At 35.9% G+C, this 26,448-nt stretch overlaps 3 protein-coding genes across 4 annotated transcripts in view; 1 reads left to right on the top strand and 2 right to left on the bottom strand.

Annotated features, from left to right (window-relative positions):
* Positions 1-3,214, bottom strand: part of LOC107692065 (28 kDa heat- and acid-stable phosphoprotein-like) — a 6,948-nt gene extending 3,734 nt beyond the window's left edge. The window contains exons 1-5 of the mRNA XM_016490962.1: positions 2,951-3,214; positions 2,505-2,587; positions 2,319-2,387; positions 1,327-1,451; positions 1,086-1,237 (exon numbers count right to left, since the gene is read on the bottom strand). Coding sequence (XP_016346448.1) covers positions 1,086-1,237; positions 1,327-1,451; positions 2,319-2,387; positions 2,505-2,587; positions 2,951-2,963 — 442 coding nt within the window. The 5' untranslated portion in view covers positions 2,964-3,214. The remainder of the gene's footprint in view (positions 1-1,085; positions 1,238-1,326; positions 1,452-2,318; positions 2,388-2,504; positions 2,588-2,950) is intronic.
* A 5,651-nt stretch (positions 3,215-8,865) lies between these two features.
* LOC107692099 (protein chibby homolog 1-like) lies at positions 8,866-10,209 on the bottom strand. Of its 2 annotated transcripts, none has more exons than XM_016491004.1 (5): positions 10,011-10,209; positions 9,555-9,660; positions 9,365-9,470; positions 9,165-9,277; positions 8,866-9,040 (listed from the first exon to the last, which is right to left on the bottom strand). In XM_016491004.1, exons 2-5 carry the CDS (start codon positions 9,630-9,632, stop codon positions 8,960-8,962), a joined length of 378 nt encoding a protein of 125 aa, XP_016346490.1. In that variant the 5' UTR covers positions 9,633-9,660; positions 10,011-10,209; the 3' UTR covers positions 8,866-8,959. The 2 variants fall into 2 exon arrangements, with proteins under 2 accessions (XP_016346490.1, XP_016346491.1); XM_016491005.1 differs by lacking the exon at positions 10,011-10,209 and adding an exon at positions 9,877-10,004.
* A 4,053-nt stretch (positions 10,210-14,262) lies between these two features.
* The window catches only part of LOC107692064 (zinc finger CCCH domain-containing protein 7B-like), a 20,647-nt gene continuing 8,461 nt past the window's right edge, over positions 14,263-26,448 (top strand). The window contains exons 1-13 of the mRNA XM_016490961.1: positions 14,263-14,493; positions 15,489-15,549; positions 15,676-15,712; positions 15,824-16,021; positions 16,142-16,300; positions 17,833-17,913; positions 18,006-18,065; positions 18,196-18,238; positions 18,368-18,618; positions 18,706-19,006; positions 22,771-22,829; positions 22,972-23,071; positions 23,178-23,339. Of these exons, the coding sequence (XP_016346447.1) occupies positions 15,491-15,549; positions 15,676-15,712; positions 15,824-16,021; positions 16,142-16,300; positions 17,833-17,913; positions 18,006-18,065; positions 18,196-18,238; positions 18,368-18,618; positions 18,706-19,006; positions 22,771-22,829; positions 22,972-23,071; positions 23,178-23,339 (1,510 nt within the window). The 5' untranslated portion in view covers positions 14,263-14,493; positions 15,489-15,490. The remainder of the gene's footprint in view (positions 14,494-15,488; positions 15,550-15,675; positions 15,713-15,823; positions 16,022-16,141; positions 16,301-17,832; positions 17,914-18,005; positions 18,066-18,195; positions 18,239-18,367; positions 18,619-18,705; positions 19,007-22,770; positions 22,830-22,971; positions 23,072-23,177; positions 23,340-26,448) is intronic.

Genomic DNA, 26,448 nt, shown 5'->3' with positions numbered 1-26,448 from the left:
TCTGTTCTGTGCAGTGAGCGGCAGAGAAGCAGTGCATTCAGTTGGCCGCACCGCAGCCGATTCGTCAATAAATGAGTACAAAACAGCGTTTCCAAGCACCTGTCGCTTACTGATTGTTTGGAATTATAAATATGAGCGTAGTTCGTCTGTTAATATCACATGCACTTTTTCGTTTGTTGTTCTTTTTAGTTTGTTACTCAGACGCAGGCAGTGCGCTGCATGAGACAACAAAGTAATATAGCCAAAACAACCGCATAGCCGCTCTTTAGTGTAGATGCATGTTAATTTTATCAGACGATGCCGCGATTATAAATGAGAGTGACTCCTGGTTAACATGTATTAAAAGGGGTCATGTTTAGTCACTATTTAGTGTGGTATTTTTTGACAATATTCACTCATCATGACAGTAAAATAGGGCATTCTAAGTCAATATACTGCAGTATTTCCTCTCTCAATCAGTACAAAATATGGTTAACACCCGGTCATGCATGAAAAAAAAAAAATACCTTCATGTACCGTGAAACCGGTATAATTTGGAAAAATACCGTGATATAAATTTTTGGTCATACCGCCCAGCACTATTAAACAGTATCTGAAATGTTTGTTATGGTCATTCTAAAATGCCTGAGCCAAAGTCTGTTGTCAAAGTGGTTTGGTATAATAACCTCCCTGAACGGTCTTACACGACTGCGCTCCCAAACGGCAGGTATCTGCCTCCGAAAGTAAAATAAAACATGACCGCATTTATTTAATTTAGTCTGCGCATTATGATGCACAAGAAATGTAATAAACACAAAAAAAGACCCACAGTGGCTTCTCCTACTGCAGCAAATTACCTTTTTCATAGGTATTCATATTCATAGTTCTTGTACAAATTACTTTTCATTAAATATTAAGTGATATTTAGTGCCAGTTTATCAGGAAACAACTATTTTGTTCTCTTCATCTTGTTGGATGGAAACGGTGCTGTATTCACAAAAATTTTGTGATATTCCAATTTTGTGCTTAAGTTAAATTCACAACTTTGGATGGAAACATAGCTATTGATTGATCTCTCATTAGAAGACTTTATGCGATCAGCTCACCTTTCCTTTGCTCTTCTCTCTTCTTTGCTGCCTCCTCCCTCTGCTTTTTTATAATGGCCAGCCTGGCAAGGTCTGCCCTGGCCTGCTCCGTCTTCCCCTCTAGATGCAGCTTCATGTATCGCTCCTTAGCCTTCTGCTTTTCAATCTCCTCCCTACACAGGGAAACACATATATAAAGCAAAAAATAAAAACTACAGCTTATTTGACTCTGAGGTTCTCAAGTATTTGTTGTCCCACATACCTTTCCCGACGTGAGAGCTCTTTAGGTGCATTGACATCTATTTCCACAACCTTCTTGCTCTTCTGGGAGGCCCTATTTGGATTCTCGATTTCAATTAGTCCTTCAACACCTTTCCTTTTAGGTTGCTTCAAGAGAGAAGAAATCAACTCAGTTTAAAAATTAAAAATAAACCCCTTCATAAATCATAAACAGCCTTTGCAGCACCATCTCCATCTTATATAAAATGGTTTCTGTATTAATACAAATAATCATAATACTGTAGGGTTAGTTCACTCAAATTGAAAATTCTCTCATTAGTTACCCACCCTCATGCCATTCCAAACCCACACGACTTGTATTCATCTTCAGAACACAAATTAAGATATTTCTAATATTCTCTCATAATTTCTGTCCATCCACAGAAAGTCCTCGCAACCAAAACGTATTTAAAAGTACAAAAAGACATCGTAAAAGTAATCCATCTGAATTGAGCAGTTCCAAGTTTTCTTAAGAGACATGATCGCTTAATATGATGAAAAGATTTAATTTAGACCTTTATTCATAAATAAACATTGATCAACGCAAAGGCCCAACTGTACTTGCTTGATTTGCTAGAACAAACCTCTTCGGTTCTCACATCAAGCCAGTTTGAGCTTATGTTTACCATATTTGGAGTGCTGTATATATGTGCGTTGATCACTGTTTATAGGTAAATAAAAGCCTAAATTAAATCTGTTCTTCTTATTAAGTAATTTCAGAATAGCTGGGTTAAACCATTAGTTTCATATGGATTACATTTACAATGTCTTTATTAATATTTTGAAACATCAAAATTTTGGTTGGCTGGAATTTCAGTGGCGGGACAGAAATGGATTTCTCCTGTATTTCATAAAAAAATATCATTTGCATTTCAAAGATTAACTAAAGACTTATGGGTTTGAAACGAGGGTGAGTAAATAAAACTTTTCATTTCTGGATGAACCCTTTATGAGATTTGAATTAAATTCACTTACTTCATCATCACTGCTGCTCTCCTCTTCAGATCCTGATGAACTTCCACGTTCAGCCCCTTCATTCGCTTCCTACACCCAAAAGAATCAAGGTTTCCATTATACAAACGTATGCTGAGCAGACATCACCTCCACTGTATCAATTTCAGGAGTGTGTAGGTGACAGAAGATGAAGGCTAGTACACTCACCATTTCCCTTTGAGCTTTCATCTGTCTATCAATCTCCTCAGGGTTGCTGAACTGCTTCCCACGGCCCTTGTGGCCCTTTTTGCCTAAGGTGTTTGGCAAGGTAAAATAAATAATCAATAAACACATAAAAAAACACTCAGAGGCAATGACAATACATGCAGCTATGTAATACCACAATTAGGCTAAGCATGAATAAGAATCGTCGATGAAACTGTACACTTATCAGACAATACATGTGGCTGCACTGGTCCAGCATGGCCTGCGTTTGTACTAGGGTACATGCACCGTGATTTACCCATTATAGAAAAGCTCTACCCATTAACAGTATACTCTAGGGCCATAAATTCACCTTCACTTCCAATTTAACTTGCATATATATATTTTTTATTACACTAGTGTCTCTATCGGTATGTTAAATAGCGATCAAGCAAGCACACGATACTCACCTCCTCTCGGCATTGTTGAAACACTCTGTGACGATGAAAACCCTCAGAAATAAAAATATTATTTCTGGTCCTAAAATTAAATATACCCGAAAGGACTGAATAACTTTATTGTGTTCTGTGAACCTTTTAAAAATGGGCTATTTTAAAGTTAAATACGACACAACCTCGCCAACTCAAATTGGTACCGCTGAAAGCACTATTTTGCCGCTTCCTGAGAGTGACGTCAGGCGACCGTACTGTTGATGATTGACTGCTGGGTTGGCCAATCAAAATTCTAAATAGTTTCCACGACGGAAGGCTTGCTCGAGATGCATCGGCGCTGCGCAGACCGATCAGTGTATGACATCAAAGTATCGCGAGAGCAATTCAAAAGCTTAAAGAGTCGTCTGCTCTCCAATCACTCTTGTGGTACTTTGATGTCATATGCCGATTGGTCTGCGCAACGCCGCTTCAAGTCGAACACACCTAATGGCTATAATTCATCTGAAATGTAAGCGTATGGTTTTTAGTGCTTACTTTTTACAAAATGTAAGAAGTGTGTATGATTATGTCAATATGAACCCTCTTCTAAGTCTCAGTCTGAGTCCATTGAAAGTGAATTAAGATCTTATGGTGGATTTTAATTTTTATTTATTTATTTTTAATATTATTATTGTGGATTAATCTATGGAAATAGTTGTCTTTTGGTGTCATAAAGCTGACGTTTTCTCAGCTGAGTTAAACAGCCAATCACAGCAGAGTTTTCTCATATCATAACGTCAAAGAGTAATGTTCAAGGATCATTAGGCTTGTTCGAGATGCATCGGCGCTGCGCAGACCGATCGGCGTATGACATCGAAGTACCGCGAGATTAGCGATTCAAAAGCTTAAAGAGTCGTCGGCTCTCCGATTACTCTCGCGGTACTTTGATGTCATACGCTGATCGGTCTGCGCAGCGCCGATGCATCTCGAACAAGCCTAGAGACAGTAGGCCAATGCAAAGTCATGCAATGTTCGTATAATTGATCACATTTCTCATTATATGCAATGTGGTTTTAATATTATTTACATATCATTATAGAATGTATTCATATTTTGAATTTCCTTAATATTTTGAATATCTTTTATTTTTATATTTTGTTAGTTTTCACTTTAATTTTAGTTTGTTTTAGTCATAGACATAATAAATACCTAGACGCCTCATTGGCCGCTCGACCGTTCTGTTTTTATTATTGTGTGACGGTTTGTAGATGCCCAAGCTGCCGACGAGTCAGGTATGTTTTCTTCTGTCCCGATATGAGAGTTGCCGCTAGTAAGCTGTGAAAGCTGAGACTTTATATGAAATCAAAGTTTAAATTAAATCTTAAGTTTTAACTTTTATATTGCAGTTTATATCATAAAGTAAATGGTGTTATGAACACAATATGTACAGTGAGCACTTTGACAAGACAATGCCAGACTGTCAGGATTAGGGACGGAGCTAAAGCATCTCTCTTTCATTTCACTAACGTTACTTATTTACAAGGAGTAAGTTTATCATCACTTGATTATAAGGATTTCATAGCTTATCATAAATCTGTGGACTTATTATATATATATTTTTTTTTTCCTTTTTAGCCAATTGCAAACAGGACAACTTAAGCCTTAGGGAAAGCTGAAGAAAGTCTGTTCTCTGCATTTCCAAGAGAGTATTGACTGCACTGTATCAGTGCATAATATTTTACCACTGTAACTGTAAGTTTTACTGGATCCATAAAGGATTATCAGTTGCATTTGTTATTGTTTGTTGTGGAGTTTATCTGTATAGAGTGCTATCAAAATATAAAGCAGACTACCAAGAGTGTCACTTTTTGATTTGTATTCGCTGGTTTTATTCAATTTTCTCAATGATGGTAAATTATTAGTGCTTAAAGATGTATTTTTTTTATTTTCTTCCAGTATTTCAAAGGGAATGAGCTGTGTTCTGACCTGAAGCACAAGAAAAGCTAAAATGTTGGGGTTGAAGACAGAGAAAGCAATGAAACAACTTAATTTCATTTAATGTACATTCAAATTACAAAACATGTATATGTCACAGTTATACTACATAGGGTTATTTTTAACTCCATGTAGATCACAAACCTCTGAAATCGGTTGATAAATGTAAACATATCGTGTTTTTATCCAGAAAAAAACGCAGCTCCCCCATTTACCTCCATTTATTTTTAAGGCAGTCTTGCCTTCACAAACATGGCGGACGCATTGACGTATCGCAGCAATGGCTCAAAGCGGCCAATGAGGTGTCTAGGTATTTATTATGTCTATGGTTTTAGTCATGTGCTTTTGTCAATTTTATTTTTAAATAGGTAAATAGTTAAACTATTCATCTTTATTTTTATTTAAGTTTTAGTTTTACTAAATGAAGTATTTCAACCTAAACTTATTTCAGTTAGTTGCCAAGGCAAAATTTCAAATTTTCGTTATTTCAGCTTCATCTTAATTAGGCTACAAAGATGATTTTTAATAGTATCCGTTTTAGTTAACAATAACAACACTGATTCTATGTAGAGTCAATTAAAATGTATAAAAAAAATGATATTTAACATTAAATTTTTTGTGTACATACATATAGGCATATAGCACATAAAACCAACATGAATATAAAATAACCTTTCTAAGAACATCCTTGACCCACATGGTCAAAAGTGGTTTTGCTGGTTGTGACATTATTAGGCCTGTCACAATAACAACTTTTTGTTGTGCGATGCGCAAGTGGAATGTACAAAACATAGTGACATTAATTTAAGTAAATATAATGGGCGATATATTGCGTCACTAAAAATGATTGAGGTCATGTACATATATTGCGCGATAAGTCGATATATTGATTATTGCGACAGGCCTAGACATTATGTCATTTATATGCAAGTGTTAGAAATTAGGAAATTCTAAACACACACACAATATAAGACACTAATATTAATAACGCACATATCTAAACAAAACATATTTAATTGAACATAAGTGTCCCACTTTTCAGGTTTCTCCATTGTTTATCTTTTAGGATTGATTGCCACATCACCATGATGTTTCTGCTGTGTGTCTTTGTGTTTCTTTCGTCTAATAAAGAAGAATGATGCAAGGGCAAGAAATATTCCAACAGTGATCAGCTCTCCTCCCTTTTAGGGTTGATTGCCACATCACCATGATGTTTCTGCTGAGTGTCTTTGTGTTTCTTTCGGCTAATAAAGATGAATGATGCAAGGGCAAGAAATATTCCAGCAGTGATCAGCTCTCCTCCAGCCATGTAAAAAATCAGTTCATAGTTCTTGTACTTATCCACCAAATAACCTGTGGAAAAAAATACATGAAAGGAAAAAAAAAAAGATTACATTTACCAATTTATTATAAAAATTACCGTTTCATAATGGACGATTCAATCTAATACAGGTTTTCATCATTACTCACCAGCAGAGGGAGGTCCAATCAGTACAGCCAACCACTGCCTCAACAAGGAGCCCTAGGCCAAGGGCACTGGAAAAACGTCTCAGGTTACTTATGTAACCATGGTTCCCTGCAATTTAAAGGGGTCATATGATGTTGCTAAAAAGAGCATTATTTTGTGTATTTGGTGTAATGCAATGTGTTTATGCGGTTTAAGGATCAAAAAACACATTATTTTCCACATAATGTACATTATTGTTGCTCCACTATGCCCCGCCTTTCTGAAACGTGTCGATTTTTTACAAAGCTCATCGGTCTGAAAAGCGAGGTGTGCTGTGATTGTCCAGCTATCCAGTGCGTTGTGATTGGACGAATGCCTCAAGCGTGTGGCGTAAATGTTACGCCCCTTACCATATTGTGATGCTGTCTCCCAGCAGGACGAAACAAAACCAATAAAACCCATTACAAAAACGTACTTACAGGCTGAGTCAGAAGCACCAGACTGTCCTTGCAAAGTTGGAACTGCCCAACTTTATATAAACAGCCTTTGTGCCACTGAAGCACTGTAGGCTACTGGTTCAGGAAACTCATCTTCCATAAAATGCGCAGCACACATCTGAATATTTGGGTTGAACTGTTCTGGAACAGTGTTGTAAATACAACTTAACCACTGATTTCTAGTCGTGTCCTCTTTTGGAAGGCCAAACAAAGTAGTTTCACTTTCACAACGAAACACACAGCGACTCCACAACATGACAGCGGCGGCAACAGCAAGAATTAAAGTTACGCCTTCTTTCTTTGCGTGAACATTTGGGCGGCGTTATGCAAATCTTCCCACATCGTGACGTAGACATGTGGGGGCGTGTTAGAATGAGCCGTTTTAGGTGGGCGTGGTTGACTCTTAACTTTCATAAAGAATATCGCTTTGGATTTGAGACTTTAGTCTTTGCAACTTTACAGATCTTCTTTATGCACCAAGAGCTTGTAACACTCCAAAGAGAAAGGAAAAATTGAAATCGCATCATATGACCCCTTTAAACAAAAGAACCCAGCATGTGTTCTGTTCAATATTTAACCAGCGATGGGTTGCCAAATAACCCAGAAATGGTTGTTTTTAACCCAGCATTGAGAGTGTAGATAAATAAACATAAAAATCAGCTTGAGAACAATTATTTGATTGTTTTTAAGTTACTCGAATCACAAGTAATTGTCTTACCTGGCTTTTGAAATAGCAAAAAATCTCTTCAGGCAGCTGTATGATCTACCTGGCCTTCTTAGTAGACATAATGTATATAATCTAGATACATAAGGCACTAAGTCTTGTCATCAAGCAAGCCCCATTGCACGGTAACGTTACATATGAATTACTTTAAAGCATAATCTGCTAAATAAACTGCTGGTGCACCTCCTTCCTTTCCTTGTACTTCCTGCTAATAATCTGTAATTAATCTGTCTACAAGTCTCTTATTTATAGGTAATGAGGTGAAATTCCCGGACAGCACAAGTGCTATTACAGAATTCTTGTTTGGTTGTTTACTTGTTGTGTCAGTACAATAACTTGCACAATGCATTTTCATTCATTCATTCAAAAAAAAAAAAAAACACAGAATCATTACACTGATAAAAGTAGTTTGGATCTGTTTAAAAAGAAACAAATGTGATACAATAACAAGTGTTCTTTTATTGGTTTGGAAATATGAAGTTTAACAGCAAAATATTAAATGAAATGTTTTGACAGGTCAAACTACATAATAGGAAAACTTGGAAATAATGCTCTATTTTGCAAATAACACTTCGGCATAAAATTTGTACAACATTTATTATAATTAAAATGTATTCAATTTATTATTATTGAAAAAAAAAAAGAAAAGAAAAATGCCGGATCTAGAGTTTGCTACCCTAGGTGTGCGTTTTCACACTCCATATGAAAATCCTCTTAAATCAGCATGTACATGTTTAAACCTTTACATCTCTTGACTAATCTTACTGTTGAACCAAAGAAAGAGTGTAATTGTTTTCTGTTATTTGAATGCACATTCAGATCTACAATGCAGAAAGGTTTTGGGACTGTCATGTAAGAGCACTTACTGGGGCCAAAGAAATGAAGATTTGTTATAACTGGCTATAAGACAAGTTATTGTATTCTAAACACATTATAAGTGAGCTTTAGCTGATTTTATGTAACCTGATAACATTTTGTTTAATTCAGCAGATGTTTTTTTTGACAATGGTAGTTTTGAAGGTATTTTCTACACAATATGATGTTTTAAGGCAAAATAAACAGAAAATTCCAAAAACAAATGCTAACATAAAGATGACCTGAAATTATTAATTGAAACTGACAAAAAAAAATCTGTTGGCAAAATAAACAGAAAATTCCAAAAACAAATGCTAACATAAAGATGACCTGAAATTATTAATTGAAACTGACAAAAAAAAATCAGGTTTTTTTTCATATAATTGGCAAAAAACACAAAATACAACTGTGTAATATGTTAGTGATAATTAATTATCGTCTTAAAATAGTTACACCAGTTTCATTGTAAAATCCATATACTGTATATACAGTACAAGTAAAAAAGACTGAATCCCCTTTATTTCCTTTCATCATTTCTTTCTCCTAGAATTACTCCTCACATCTTCAAGTTCCTTCTGTATTAGATGTGTTTCTGCCGTTGACTCTGAAAGCTTAAGGGAAAAAAGTTAAATCACTTTGCAGTTTGCACAATGAAATTTATAACTGTATAAAGATTTAGCCTACGTATTTTTCAAGCTATTGTGGCTTTGAGCATTACATACATTCAACACTCACCATATCAAGAAGAACCTCAATCTTTAGCCTGAGGAGATTATTCTCCTCTTCTAGCTGCAGATTCCTTTTCTTCAGTCGCTGTACCTCTTTTCCTGCTACATTACCTCCTGACTCTGTGATTGACAAAGACATTCATTACATTCCTCAAACAGGCTAACTACATTACATTTAATTGGTCTTTTTATTGTAGGAGGCCATACCTGAGATCCACTGGCCATCTTCAAATTTCAAGCTCTGGCCACCAATATTCATCACCGGAGATCCATATTCCAGACCTAATTCAATCTCTCGTGTTGACCGATCCAGCTGATAAAAACAATAAATGATTTGGCCTTTAAATACATATTATATAATGTGAAATGCACCTTACTAACAGAAACTTGTACTTACTGTATGTAAATTAGAAAGGGATGCAGACTTCCGGGGTGGTGTTTTCTTGGGACTGAAAATGTTGCCAAACAAGGGCATTTTGGAGTGAATAGTCAGACTTTCCAACCTGCATCAACATGACATATTTCAATGGTCTTTTCGGCATTAATCACTGTAGCCAACATATAATGACAGACAGTGTCCACATCAGGCTAATTACAGTTGTCCAGTTAAGCAAACCAAAGGCAATTATTCTTGATTTCAAAATGGCAGTCAAATAAGGCGATAATATGGCAATAAGATAACATAAAATAAGCTAAAATAATAATAATAAGGTGATTACCGTTATCTTCGAGGGACTAGTTACTAAGCAAGTAACAGGCAAGAAGCTAGTTATAAATGCATATTCTTCAATATATCGATAGATAGCAGATTTAAAAAAAATAAATGCATGTACAACGAAAACAAAAAACTTACACCGCTGCTTTAGTTTCTCCTCACGGCTGCTTCGATGATGCCCAAGAAATGTGTAAACAAACGGCTAATTCCGGAGGAGCCTAGCAACGCCGGAAGTTCTTATTCTTCTTCTGATGTTTATTGGCGGTTTTGGCAAACCAACTTAAAGGTGCATTACCGCCACCTACTGATCTGGAGTGTGGAGTGAACAGATTTGGTAGAGAGAGGGACGTTTAAAAAAATAATAAAAAAATTAGACCACAATTACAATTTATATTCTTTCCATATTTCCTGTCTTTTTTAGACAATTGAACACTTCTTCTTTAATTCTTGATTGCATTTGTCTATTCCCTAGTAATATCTTGAGTGATACTTTATCATGTCCCATCAAACCTAATTTATGATTAAGTTGATTTCTTTCTCTTTCACACGCATCACATTCTAGAAGAATGTGCTTTACTGTTTCTGGATTCCCACATTTATCACATCTTCCATTTTCATGCTTCCCTATTTTGTGTAAATTGAAATTTAAAGCTGAATGTCCAATCCTCATTCTTGCTATAATAACATCTTTCTTCCTACTCCCACATCTTATTGTCTCTTCACCTACACACCCCTGTATCTGGGAAAGATGCCTTCCCTTCTTGTTATAATAACATCTTTCTTCCTACTCCCACATCTTATTCTCTCTTCACCTACACACCCCTGTATCTGGTAAAGATGCCTTCCTTTTATTCCACTATCCCATAACTTTTGCCATATCTTTCTTACTTCAATTGATATAATTCTCTTGATTTCAGATTTGCTAATTGCTATATTAATTTCACTATGTGAGTGCTTCAGAGCCATCTTAGCCAAGCCGTCCACTTCCTCATTTCCCTCCACCCCAGTATGAGCTGGTACCCATAGGAAGTATACCATTATCCTTGATTGTCTAATTCTAAACAAGTACTGTAATACTTCATATATTAAATCTTGCCGTGCTCTTCTTCTTCTTCTTTTGTGTTTAATGGCGGTTGGCAAACCAGCTTAAGGTGCATTTCCGCCACCTACTGGGATGGAGTGTGAGGCCTCGATGAACGCACATATTATATACTACTAATATAAAAAAAAATAATAATAAAAAAAATAAAAATAGATTCTTCTAATCAAATCTGTATCTCTCAGATATTTTAGAAGAAAATCATAAACCCTTAGATGTTTCTGTGCATTCTGAAATATATTCATAACTGAAATGTCATTGATTTCCATATCTCTTAGTTTTTCAGCAAGTTGCTTTCTTTGTCTATTATATGCCTCACAATGTAAGAGCACATGTTCAACTGTTTCTGTTATTCCACAGTAACTGCAGCTATCTGACTCACTTTTTCCTATTATATGCAATGAATAATTAAGGTTAGAGTGTCCTATACGGATCCTGGTTATAACAGTATCTTCTCTTCTGTTTCCATATACCTTTCTTTCAATCCCCACTTTCTGTTGAATACTAAATAAGTGTCTCCCTTTTGACTCTTTATTCCATACGTCTTGCCACATACTTCCAACTGCTGTTTTAATAATACCTTTTACTTCTGTTTTACTTAAAGGAATTTCTATGTCAATCTCTTCGTTTCTCAATGCTGACTTGGCCAGCTTATCCACCCCCTCATTTCCTTCTACACCTACATGGGCAGGTGTCCATAAAAACTCTACTCTTACTCCTGTTTGGTTTATTCTATATGAATTCTGTAAAATTTAATAAAGTATATCCTGTCTAGATGCTGATTTCCCACTATTTGAACTGTTTAATACTGAATATGAATCTGAACAAACTACAACTCCACTTATTTACCCATTTTTCCACTTCATTAACTGCTTTCTGCATACTACTTTCCACAAATACTAAATTTCTTCCCCTTTTCCACAAGGCACCATCATCCGCATATAAAGATTTACCAAATCCTTGTCCAATCATTGAAAATATGTCATTTATCATTATGTTAAATAAAACTGGGCTACACACCCTTCCTTGTGGGGTCCCGTTATCTGTTGAGTAAGTCCTAGAATAACTTGTTCCGACCCTTACTTGCATGGTCCTCGCCAGAAGTTCTTCTTCTTCTGTGGATTTTAATGGCGGGTCGCATACCAGCTTTTTAGGTGCATACCGCCACCCCCTGTGCTAGAGTGTGAAGTGATATTAGTCTAAGTGCATAATTTTTTCTATTATGAGATTTATATTCTATTCTTAAGTCCACTGTTCTTAATGAATTTTAAAACTGTCTTTATTATTTTACCAGATCTTTGTTTTGTGTTTAATATGTTGCAGATTGTAATTTCACGGCATCATATATTCTGTAGTTCTCGACTTTCAGTCCTTTCCTGTTCATACCTAACAACACATGATCAACAATTTCCTTCACTTGGCATATTTCACATAATCCTGTACTGTGCTTTCTTATTTCGGGAAGTGTAGAATTAAGTTTTGTATGGCCCATCCTTAGTCTTGTTAAAATGATCTGATCTTCTCTACTTAAGTTTAGTATCATTTTACTTTGTCTTACCCTGTTTTGTATATTATAAAAATGTCTTCCTGTTTTATAGTCATTCCAATTTCCTTGCCATTTCTGATTGCAATCTTCTTTAATTATACTTTTTCCCTCAATCCTACTTACTGAAACTGAAATAGTAGGAGTGTTAAGTTTAAGTGACTCTTTAGCCATTTTATCAGATTTTAATTCGCTGGTATATCAACATGTGCTGGTTCCCAAACAAAATTAACTATTATTCCAGCTTGTCTTAATCTATATAATATATTCATTATTTCTATGAAGATATCATATCTGTTTGAAATGTTGGAAGGCTGGTTAGGGATGCCATTGAATTTGAACAAATTACAACCTTATTCGGCATCACTTCTTCTACCCAAACAAAGTGCCATCTGAATTGCCACCATTTCTGCAGTATACTGTATACTGAAGTCCCATCCATTAATCTCCCATATTTTAAATTCTGGAACATAGAATGCAGATCCAGTACGACCTATCTCTTGGTTTCTTGAGCCATCTGTGTATATTGGAAGAAATGCATCATAAACTGTTCTGATGTATTCTGTTGTATAGTTCTTGATAATAATGTCATTCTGTTCTTTTTCAATACATTCATGAATTTGTAAATCAACTTCAGGTTGACTGAAAAACCAAGGAGGTATTGGGGAAATTGTGACTGTTGATGAAAATACGCAGGAAGTTCAATTTTAAAAGTAAGTTAAAAGTACATTTCAAAAAAATAAACTGAAATATGAGACATTTCAAGCCTATTTTAACTTGGGGGTGAATTGTAGAGAAAAAAAAAACAGCACAAATCGCACCACTGTTATGATTAAGTATTATGCTTTGACCCTTCTTGAGAAGCCTTCCATGCATAAGGTTAAATCTGGACATATTCATGTCAGGGCAGCCCTCTGACACTCTCTAAAATTTCAAATAATTTAATTAATTAGCCTTCCATGCATAAGGTTAAATCTGGACATATTCATGTCAGGGCAGCCCTCTGACACTCTAAAATTTCAAATAATAATAATAACAATAATATTCCTGTGATATTTCTCAGTTCACTTATAAAGTACATAGAAATTGACATTTAGAGGCATATAGTTCAGTTGCTTTGTAAAACTTTGGGGCTCTTCCACTTTCATTAGACATAATGTAACACAAATCATTTTGAACACTTAATGACATGCTGAAAGAGCTCCAGTCTGTGAATAATATATTAATGTGGGCCCTGTCGCATTTTTACTACACAAGATGAATCATTTTGGAGATGTAATCATTTTAAATCACTAAACATGTTGGGAAAATATATATTGCAAATACTTGGAAAATAACTACATCTTTTTTAAAGCTATTAGCTATGATAGATGGCTATGAAAATCTTTATGTATTTATTTCCTTCTGTTGATGTGATACAGTCTCAGCTACTGTTATTATTTAGTATTTAGTCAAAAAAAGATACATTATTTATTTAGTTGATTTATGCTTTCCTATCATTTAAAAGCTACAAAAATTCTAATATAGATATATAATAATGCTATAATATCCATATAAACAGTTGTTCTCCAAACCAGAGACATTTGTATCTAAATTAAATTAACAGGCAGACAATAAACTTATTTTTAATAAAAAAAAGATAGAGTTTTGGGTTTGCTTTATGAAAGAGTTGCCAAGTTATTGTAAAGGAAGTCACCCATGCCCTAGTGGCTGAATGCTCCTCTTGAAAAAGAAGAAAAAAAATCTCCATCTCTCTGCCTTTAGGACCTCACAGCCTGGACGCTTTAGTTCAACTGAGCTCTACTTGGGGGAAACGACTCAAGTCGCACGTGTTCTGTCCGTTGATTTGGGGCAGGCGATTTAATTATTAAAAGTATGATTTTGAAGGAATAAAACACCCAAACCTTTTACCTGATCGTTAAAGGGATTTATTGCTTTAACAAACAGTTCCTGGTGGAAGAGAAGATCTTAAATCTTAGGTGGGTTGAATGTCCTTATACGGTTCTGTTTTAGCTGGACTTCTGAAATGAAGACTAACTTGTATTTAGAATTTTAATAACCAAACCGCTCTAGTGTTTACTTTATTGTCTGGTGCTTTATTCCAGGCTTTAAACGCGTCCTCGCTGCAGCAGTTCGCGAAATGTAGATTGCTAATTGGCTACCAGGAGAATGTTAAAGAGATTTTTATACGATATTTTGTAGAAAAAGGTCCGTTAGAATTTAATTATAAAATATTAGACTCTATGAATATGTTTTGGATGTTTGTTGGAACTGTTTTGTGTCGGCACATAAAACTCATCATTGATATTAATTGGTGTAAACAAACCTGAAGTTGACAGCATTAGCGGGCTAGCCGAGCGCTAGCTAGCATTAAAGCTAATGCTAACCCGAAGCCTGTGCAAGTTAACTTTCTCATTAGTGTGTTTTTCTACTGGCACTACCTTTCAGCGTTAAGTCGGTAAAATGTTATATATTCTAAATTATATTGAGCAGTGTTTAAAGTACGACTAAAGGATTGCTGGTATTTGTTTTTGATTTCTCAAGTCCGGAGAGAGTTGCTTTAGTGGGTGTTTTTCCTAGGCGAGCCCGGGGATGTGATCGGAGTTGCTTATCTCAAAGTTTAGGCCTTAGAGATAATATATCTGTAATATCTACTGTTTGTGCATATAATTATGTGTTAAATTACTTAATTGTGCTCAGTTATGTCTAGAAATCTTTGAATCTTTAGTCTTTTCCTCACTAATTACTGAAACTACATTTTATACTGCAGTATCCGTTTCAAATGTTACTTAGAATGTTAAACAAATATAACTGAAATGTTTTCACGTAACATTTTGTGATTTTATCCTTTGTAAAATCACTTGCAGTAATTGTATGTTTTGTCCCTACAAAGTGTATTTTTTTATTTTTTCACCATACGTTTTGTTTGAATGAAACGTTTAAAATGTTGCCTATTGGTTGTGTTGTTTTACAGCTATGGATCTAGAACGACAAAAGCGTAAGGAAGAAATTCAGAAAGCTTTGGGATTCATTCAGTAAGTGTGTAGACTTATGTGCTGCATCTCCATAATTCAGATATAATATTAACCGCTTCCCCTCTACTCTGTGTTGATGTGTTTATCATCCCAAAATTGCTAAATTTATTTTTCTTTTTGCCACAGGTCATCTTTGCCTTTCCCTGAACCTGAAGGTTATGAGGTATGATTTATATGTAATATTGCTGAAGAAAAATGGCCCCACCTAGATAATCCATATTTATTGTATTTCATGAGCTTAATTTAAATAAACTCTCTTGCTTTCTTTCCTCAGGCATTCCTGACTCAGTTAGTATGTAATTTGCTGGATGAAGGTAACTCAGTGTATCGCGATGGAGAGTGGAGACAGGCAGCCGTCCATTACAGTGAGGGTGTGAATGTAGCTCGCTATGCTCAGTCTGAAGCACTGGTCATTCCCCCTGAGCTGTTAGAGAGCCTTTATGTGAACCGGGCAGCTGCACATTATAGTCTGGTAAGTTAGATTTTTATTGGTCAATTGGAATTCCGTATGTGCAAATTATGTAGTAATTCAACAGTTAGTGTTGCAAAGACAATTTCTGCAAATCCGACTTCTCTTGTATTTTATGTTTAGGGGGAGTTTGAGCGGGGCGTGCAGGACTGTGATAGTGCACTGTGTGTGTCGGAGGGCAGTCGCAGGGCACTCTACAGGAAGGCACTTTGTCTGAGGGAGCTGGGCAGACTCAGAGAAGCTTATGAGTGTGGCACCGGATGCCTATTAACTGCCCCTCACGTGAGTTTTTATTTGCCGAATGAATGGCACATTAATCTGCAATTTGTATTACTATTCATACCATTCAAAAGTTTGAAGTTAGAATTTTTTTATTTTTATTTATTAATGCTTTTATTTAACAAAGATTCATTAATCAAAAGTGACAGTATAGACATTTATAATTTTGCAAAAGATTTCATTTTCAAATTAATACTATTTTATTTAACTTTCTATTCAGAGAATCCTGGATCAAATGTATCTTGATTTCCACAAAAATATTAAGCAGCATAACTGTTTTCAACATTGATGATAATACAAAATGTTTCTTGAGAACCAAATCAGCATATTAGAATGATTTCTGAAGGATTATGTGACACTGAAGATTGGAGTAATGGCTGCTGGAAATTCAGCTTTAGCATAACAGGATTAAACTGCATTTTAAAATTAATGAAAATAGAAAAGTTATTTTAAATTGTAATATTTTACACTATTACTGTATTGTATTTTTATTAAATGTAGCCTTACTGAGCAAGACTTCTCTCAAAAACATAAAAAAATCTTATCGACCCCAAACTTTTGAACGGTAGTACATATGAAGAGGTTGGTTCCAAAACGCGATAAACGCCATTTAAAAAAAAAAATTGAGTTCCCGCCAAAATCAGTATTGTAGCTGGTCGGTATTGAAAAGCCAATTTTGAATTTTACGCAAAATGCGATATCCGCCATCTTATTTTGTCTTGTTTTCTCCCTATCTTTCCAAACCGCGACAAACGCCAGTCTCCCTTCTCTGCAGAATGCGATACATCGGCTCAACCAATCACAGCGCACCATTCCACGCATTGCAAACAGTAACTGACAAGCTACACAATATCTCGTTCATAAACGCAGATGAATTGCTTTCTTTTATGAACGCGATATTGCGTAGCTTGTCAGTGAACTACGGCTCTGTGTATTAAATGCCGCTCCATCTGAAAGCATGTGATGGAGATTTACTACTAATCACAGAACCGGCTTTACTGACGATATGCGCATGACAATCGCATGCGATTTATCGTGCAGCCCTAAAAAAATGAATAATTTTGACCGCATTGATGAACCTGTGGTGGTTTCTGCGGAAGGGAAGAAAAAAAAAAGTTGTTAATAAGATTAGTATTGACAAAGTTCAGAGGCTGTCATATGTGGATCAACTTACTTTGTTGTGTATTTTCAACAGTTTCAATATGAAAAATAACTTTTGGGGAAAAAATAATCAGTTTTTATAAAAACAATTATGAAAATCAAAATCTGGATTTGAATTTTTAATGTTATTATAACCTAAAGATGCTATGAGAAAGTTTGAAACAGGAAATAGTGGTTTTCATCTCGCCACTTTCTTGGTAAAGAAAACACATTTTTACTCAAATTAATCAAAATGGATTTATAGCGTTTTGGAACCAAACTCTTCATATAATTTGATATATTATATGCATAGAGATTTGTATGACTTGTCTTGCCAGTTCATGTAATGCTTAACTAACAAAACATTGGTTGTTTGCTTGATTTATTTTACACAGGACCGGCAAGTCAGTGAGCTTGCTCAGGATCTAGCTAACAAACTTGGTTTAAAAATCCGCAAGGCGTACATCAGCCCTCAGGTTTGTCTTTTAGGTTGTTAGGTTAAAATATTTAAAATATTCAGTTTATATAATTGTACTCATCCCAACATTATCACACATTCGTATTTCAGCTTGATTCTACAACATCTGCAGCAGACAGCAATGGAGAAACTAATTCTCCTACAGGGGAGGCAAGTTTTACCAAACCAGACCTTCCCTCTGTTGGCCATAAAGTTGTTGTATAAAATAAAAGCTATTTTGTAAATTGAGAATTGCATGGTTTGGATTACATTAACAAACCTCCTTGTTCTTTCTTTTCAGACCTCATCAAATGGTCTTGAGTCTTTGACTGATATTGGATCAGGTATATATAATAGTATTTAAAATATATATAATAGTATTTAAAAATCTAATTAAAATATGAGTACATTATTGAATATTCATTAAGCAAAAATTAATTGGGTGATTCAGTGTTCTTATCTTTATCCCACAGATTTAACAAGTGCCCAGTGCATCCCTGCTCCTCTGGCTACACCGATCCCAGTAAGTGATGACCCACAGATGCCCTCACTGAGCCCAGTTGTGCCCCAAGACATGCCAGAAAGCCCAAGCCAGGAGCCATCAGGGCGGGTGCCGTACTCTGTGCCTGTATCTGAACACATGGGTGAATGTGTGATGAATGAGGACACCTCATGTCTGGACACCTTGCTGGAAAGTATTCCTAAAGGAGCTGAGGTCAGTGTGGTGAGTGAAATAGAGATCTGTGGGATATAGTTGCTCAATACTGGAGTGATCAATATAAAAGTACTGATTTTCTTATCTATCCATCAGAACCCAGTTCAAGGGGCCATTCCTACTAACCTACCAAACACTGCTGTGGGTTTGAGGCCTCCATATTCTCCAGGTCTCCCAGCATCCTCTGCTCAGCTAATGACTCCATATTTCAACTCTGCTGTCAGTCCGCTCTGCCCACTGGAGTCCTCCTCAGTTCTAGGTCAAAGCGAAGCCTCTTCTCAGACGATGGACTCCCTTGGCTCCTTTAGCTCTGGAGCTAGAGACACTGCTGGGAAGGGGGGGTCTGGATCACTAAGCACAGGAGGACTGGATTCCCTCTCTGAGTACACACTTCCTGGTGAGTGTTTTAACTTGGAATGTGATTCACTTTGGAGTTTTGCAAAGAAATTAAAGGGGTGGTTGATTGCGATTTCACTTTTTTAACGTTAGTTAGTGTGTAATGTTGCTGTTTGAGCATAAACAATATCTGCAAAGTTACTAAGCTGAAAGTTCAATGCAAACGGAGATATCGTCTTTTACTGCTTTTCATTCACTTTCTATTCATCAAAGAACCCTGGAAAAAAGACAATTTTAAGTAGCAAAGCCTGTTTTCAGAATTTATCAAAATAAGAACCTATATTAATAACTCAATACAAATAATAATTGAGCAGCAAATCAGCAAATTAAAAAGATTTATGAAGGATCGTGTGACACTGAAGACTGGAGTAAAGCTGCTGAAAATCCAACTTCCCGTCACAGGAAAAAATTTAATTTTTAAAATAAATGAAAATAGAAAAGTTATTTTAAATTGTAATATTTTACACTATTACTGTATTGTATTTTTATTAAATGTAGCCTTACTGAGCAAGACTTCTCTCAAAAACATAAAAAAATCTTATCGACCCCAAACTTTTGAACGGTAGTACATATGAAGAGGTTGGTTCCAAAACGCGATAAACGCCATTTAAAAAAAAAAATTGAGTTCCCGCCAAAATCAGTATTGTAGCTGGTCGGTATTGAAAAGCCAATTTTGAATTTTACGCAAAATGCGATATCCGCCATCTTATTTTGTCTTGTTTTCTCCCTATCTTTCCAAACCGCGACAAACGCCAGTCTCCCTTCTCTGCAGAATGCGATACATCGGCTCAACCAATCACAGCGCACCATTCCACGCATTGCAAACAGTAACTGACAAGCTACACAATATCTCGTTCATAAACGCAGATGAATTGCTTTCTTTTATGAACGCGATATTGCGTAGCTTGTCAGTGAGCTACGGCTCTGTGTATTAAATGCCGCTCCATCTGAAAGCATGTGATGGAGATTTACTACTAATCACAGAACCGGCTTTACTGACGATATGCGCATGACAATCGCATGCGATTTATCGTGCAGCCCTAAAAAAATGAATAATTTTGACCGCATTGATGAACCTGTGGTGGTTTCTGCGGAAGGGAAGAAAAAAAGAAAGTTGTTAATAAGATTAGTATTGACAAAGTTCAGAGGCTGTCATATGTGGATCAACTTACTTTGTTGTGTATTTTCAACAGTTTCAATATGAAAAATAACTTTTGGGGAAAAAATAATCAGTTTTTATAAAAACAATTATGAAAATCAAAATCTGGATTTGAATTTTTAATGTTATTATAACCTAAAGATGCTATGAGAAAGTTTGAAACAGGAAATAGTGGTTTTCATCTCGCCACTTTCTTGGTAAAGAAAACACATTTTTACTCAAATTAATCAAAATGGATTTATAGCGTTTTGGAACCAAACTCTTCATATAATTTGATATATTATATGCATAGAGATTTGTATGACTTGTCTTGCCAGTTCATGTAATGCTTAACTAACAAAACATTGGTTGTTTGCTTGATTTATTTTACACAGGACCGGCAAGTCAGTGAGCTTGCTCAGGATCTAGCTAACAAACTTGGTTTAAAAATCCGCAAGGCGTACATCAGCCCTCAGGTTTGTCTTTTAGGTTGTTAGGTTAAAATATTTAAAATATTCAGTTTATATAATTGTACTCATCCCAACATTATCACACATTCGTATTTCAGCTTGATTCTACAACATCTGCAGCAGACAGCAATGGAGAAACTAATTCTCCTACAGGGGAGGCAAGTTTTACCAAACCAGACCTTCCCTCTGTTGGCCATAAAGTTGTTGTATAAAATAAAAGCTATTTTGTAAATTGAGAATTGCATGGTTTGGATTACATTAACAAACCTCCTTGTTCTTTCTTTTCAGACCTCATCAAATGGTCTTGAGTCTTTGACTGATATTGGATCAGGTATATATAATAGTATTTAAAATATATATAATAGTATTTAAAAATCTAATTAAAATATGAGTACATTATTGAATATTCATTAAGCAAAAATTAATTGGGTGATTCAGTGTTCTTATCTTTATCCCACAGATTTAACAAGTGCCCAGTGCATCCCTGCTCCTCTGGCTACACCAATCCCAGTAAGTGATGACCCACAGATGCCCTCACTGAGCCCAGTTGTGCCCCAAGATATGCCAGAAAGCCCAAGTCAGGAGCCATCGGGGCGGGTGCCGTACTCTGTGCCTGTATCTGAACACATGGGTGAATGTGTGATGAATGAGGACACCTCATGTCTGGACACCTTGCTGGAAAGTATTCCTAAAGGAGCTGAGGTCAGTGTGGTGAGTGAAATAGAGATCTGTGGGATATAGTTGCTCAATACTGGAGTGATCAATATAAAAGTACTGATTTTCTTATCTATCCATCAGAACCCAGTTCAAGGGGCCATTCCTACTAACCTACCAAACACTGCTGTGGGTTTGAGGCCTCCATATTCTCCAGGTCTCCCAGCATCCTCTGCTCAGCTAATGACTCCATATTTCAACTCTGCTGTCAGTCCGCTCTGCCCACTGGAGTCCTCCTCAGTTCTAGGTCAAAGCGAAGCCTCTTCTCAGACGATGGACTCCCTTGGCTCCTTTAGCTCTGGAGCTAGAGACACTGCTGGGAAGGGGGGGTCTGGATCACTAAGCACAGGAGGACTGGATTCCCTCTCTGAGTACACACTTCCTGGTGAGTGTTTTAACTTGGAATGTGATTCACTTTGGAGTTTTGCAAAGAAATTAAAGGGGTGGTTGATTGCGATTTCACTTTTTTAACGACCATTAAAAGCCGTGCTTGCACAGGTTCTGTACGATCCTCTTCAATAATATCCTCTGCTTCTCAATCGAGCTCAAACTGATAAGTGATATTAACGATGCCGTTGTTTACAATACAACCGGAGCACATACCGCTGAGGGGAGGGGCGGGATGTTTAGACGCGCACTAGAGGTGGTTTAGCCAATCACAACACACTGGGCAAGCTAACCAATCAGAGCCCATCGCCTATTTCTGATGGCAGGGCTTCATAAAAGCAGGAAATGATCAGCACGGTTCTCAGAGAAGGGACAGAGCGGTGTGGAATAAAGGTAAATTATATTTTTTAAAAAACTAAGCATTAACACATGTTAGACTGCACCCCATAAACACAATCAAGGCTAGAAAAAAAACCTGTGAACCACCCCTTTAAGACTTATTTAGCAAGGATGCGTTAAACTGATTAAAAGTGACAGTAAAGACATTTAAAATGCTACAGAAGATTTCAATTTTGAATAAATGCTTTCTATTCATCAAAGAATCCTGAAAAAAATAAATGTTTCACAGTTCCTACAACAATATTAAGCACCACAACTGTATTAAACATTGATAATAATTAGAAATGTTTCTATAGCACCAAATCAACATTAGAATGACTTCTGAAGGATCATGTGGCACTGAGGAATGGAGTAAAATCCACTAAAACAATTCTCCGTTGCTATTATAGGAAGACGTTTAATTTTAAAATGTATTCATCTAGAAAACAATTTTTACATTGTAATAATATTTTACAATATTACTGCTTTACTGTATTTTGATAAAATAAATGCTGCTTTGGTGAGCATGAGAGACTGCTTTGAAAAACATTAATAAAACCTTGCTGACTTCATACTTGTATTTAAATAATTCATAAAATGTCTTGACATGACAATAACTTAATATTGATAACTCAAGCATTTTTATCCCATGCATTTTCCTTTCTTTATAAATATTAGGTGGACGAATCTCTCACAGTTTCATCCCCAGTTTGCGGAATCATAATCCCACCAATGCAGTGAGTTTTAACTGATCTGTACTTGTAAACTGCTCAGTTTTAGCTCATAGTCTTACTCAATCTTTCTTTTTATATAACTTAAAATGTTTGTAAAAAAGGGTGTGTTATCACTTAGTCAGAGAATTGTTCTTGCTTCCAACAGAATGGACCAGTTGTTACCAACCTTTCTCTGCTGTCACGAAACCCTCTGGCTGCCACACATGAGTTCAGACAGGCCTGTAATGCTTGTTACAGTCGCATAGGTACTGTACCTCTTAACTGTGTGATATGAAAAAATGAGATGCATATCAGAACTATTCCTAAACATGTTGTACCTGTCTGAAAAAAAGTGAATCTTTTCAAAATTAGGGCCACGGGTCATGGACTACCATTATCAGCCTGATGCCGCGCATCGCTGTAAGAGAGATGTGCTGCTCTGCCGCCTCAAATCCTCAGATGACCCCACCTGGAAGAGGGTGCGACCCCGTCCTGCTCGTAATAACTTTCTTGGGGCGTTTGTTCTTTGCAAAGGTATGGCTCAGTGTTTATTGAAGAATTGTGGAAATTAAAGGGGTCATGAACTGAGAAATCAAAATTCTCTTGATCTTTCACATATAAGAGGTCATTGTACCATTAAAAACATCCTGTAAGTTTCAGAACTCAAAACTTTCTTGTTAGTCTAAAAACAGCTTATATTGAAGCCAATCTACCAAAACGACAGGTTGTGGAATTTGCCACTTTATGACGTAATAGTGTGGCTAAACCCCGCCTCCGCAGAGGAAAATCAGTGCCTGCCTCGACATCACTGTCTGTTTAGCCCCGCCCACCGATTCACACATGTAGTGTAAATAATGAGAGAGGCAAACGCATGTCTACACAGAAATCAAACGATAAAGATGGTTACCGAAGACAAGAAGATGCTGTTCAGTGCCAGGTTGTGGAAAAAAAGACTTTGCATTCACCTTCCTTCTGATCCCAACATTAGGAAAGAGTTATTTTGAATAACTTTAAAAGTTATTTGAACTTTATTTTTAATGAAATTACAGACCACGTCAGTAAGAATTGGTCCTTTGTTCACTTCATTTTACTGCGGATTCGTTTACAAACAAGGCACAATCCGATGCAGGATTTTCAGAAAGATTGAAACTAAAAGACGATGCTGTGCCAAATATATTGGATCCGACACTAATGTCACACCACACAAGTGTGAGTAACTGTTTTTATTGCGTGATCACTATAGCTTTGTCTGTTATTACAAATCGTTTGATATGTACTGAGTATTTATGTGTTTTTAACCTAAATCACAGCAGCGTCCATCTATGAAAAACTGCAAATCTGTTAGCCGATCATAGCAGTGGGTGTTTACTTCCGAGTCTACAATCTGCCACGCCTATTCAAACGAAGCGTTCCAATGAGGGGATCAAAACAGGACAAAAAATAGCCTATTACTTCGAAATTGATGTTTTTTTATGTAAAAATCTTGATAACATTATAAGTGGACCTCAGAGAACAGTACAAAATAAAAAAAGAAGGCAGTTCATGGCGCCTTTAAGTACTGAATAGATGTTTCAGTTTGGGATGTGCATTATGGGAGTGGCCAGTGTTAGAGTTGGTTTTGTCATCGGAATCATTCTGAATCAGCTAGAGATCTAACGATTCACTCGTTTTCTCGATGCATTGATTACAAATCCTGCTGATTTATATGCATCTTGAAACATGATTTTTATTTATTTTTTTATCTTAAAATGTTTTGGTTACGAATCATTTTGTGATTCAGTAAAGTCTTATTCAGTATTTTAAATATATAAACATTAAATTATGTGTGGCATGATTCACGTCCTCACAGCTCTCCATCACAGACACGTGCCGCACTCTTATCACCTTTCACTGGATTGTGCTCCCTTTCTGTTCCATCAGTAAATGCCATTGACATGTTTTCTGAGTAGCTTTCTGAGCACTTTGTTTGATCTTTCCTCAGGCATGTTACTGTCTATCACATGAACAGATGACGGCTCTCTGACAATAGCGCTATGGTCTTGAGTCAGATGTGCACAAACCATTGATAAAAGCCAGTTCATTGTGTGGCCACTACTACTAAAAAAATAAAATGCTTTCATATTATAAAAACCTCACTTCTGTTTTCTATAAGATAAAATTCTGTTTTACTGGTATAATTGTTTATATGGGGGAGCAGAAGACATGAAAGGGTCTTAGGATATAGGGAAAAACCTAGAAAATAATAGGAAATTTTAAAGGGATCCTATTATGCTTTTTCACTTTTTCAACTTTAGTTGAGGCTTCAGAGGCGTGTAGTTATCTGAGTAGAATATTCAAAACACTATAGCCAGCAGGTCTCAAGAGAGACACTTTATAACAGCCGCAGTTCATGTGCAGATCAATAGGAGAGAGAGTTTACATTAGCACACCTGCTTAACTTTGAGTTCACATGCGCTTGCTGGAATCAAACCACACTGAGATCAGACAGCTGACTGCAGAGAGCCTCCACTTTCAAAGAGCTGCTGCCATGTGACTGAAGTCTGCTAAATGCAAAGAGAATGTTTGACAGGAGTCAACACCAGCGTACTCCTCAACATAAAATATATTTAGTTTTTATTATTATATTTTAGTTTAAAATTACACTAAATGATAAAAAAATCAATTGTAATTTAAATTGTGTCAATATTATTGAATTAGCATTTAGAAAAAGCTGGACATGAATGGGTCGTAAGCAAAGTGACAATGAATTTTATATGAATTTGTATTTGTACACCGTCAGTGGGGTGTAAGCAGATCGTACGAACATGTAAAAATACGATAGTACAAATTCACATGAATTAGCCACCAATTTACCAAAACTGTTTCCTCCCACAGATATCACAACCTGATCTCAAGAGAAAACGTAACTATTTTACAAGGTGGCGATTTTGTATGAATTAGTACAATGTGATTTGTACAAAAATGTACAATTTTTAGAAAAAAAAAGAAAAAGAAAATCATGACGCTCCACCCCTAAACATAATCAGCAGTGGGGTGTAAGCAAATCATATGAATACGTACAAATTCATACAAATTAGCCACCAATTCGCCATTTTTTTCCCCTCACAGATATCACAACCTGATCTTACAGGAAAACAGAACTATTTTACGAGGTGGCAATTTCGTACAAATTACTGCAATGTGAATTGTACAAAAATGTATGATTTTTAGGAAAAAAAAAAAAAAAAAAAAAAAAAAAAATGAAATAGTGCTTTCCTAGGTTTGCTTGGCTCTAAAATATTTTATGGAAAGAAAATCAAAAAAAAAAAAAAAAATGAAATAGTGCTTTCCTAGGTTTGCTTGGCTCTAAAATATTTTATCGGCACATTGCACTGTATGTACATGTTTAATGTTTACTTCAAAGTGTAATAATCTTACTTTTTTTTTAACCTAAGACACATTAGGAGAAGCATTTACATAATCCTATGAATGCATTAAAAAATATAGAATCAAATCTATAATTGAATTTAATTGAATCTCATTGTGAATCGGATTAAATAAAATAATTCTGAATTCGTCAAATCAAAATTTGCGAATCAGAAACCTGTGAATTGTGGATCAAATCCAATCGCGGTTTACTCAATACTTAGAGGCACAATATGTA

The sequence above is a fragment of the Sinocyclocheilus anshuiensis genome, unplaced genomic scaffold (assembly GCF_001515605.1).
Source record: "Sinocyclocheilus anshuiensis isolate Anshui unplaced genomic scaffold, SAMN03320099.WGS_v1.1 scaffold726, whole genome shotgun sequence".
NCBI classification, from domain to species: domain Eukaryota; kingdom Metazoa; phylum Chordata; class Actinopteri; order Cypriniformes; family Cyprinidae; genus Sinocyclocheilus; species Sinocyclocheilus anshuiensis.
The sequence above is the reverse complement of the archived record's forward strand: the minus strand, read 5'-3'. Positions and strand labels throughout refer to the sequence as shown.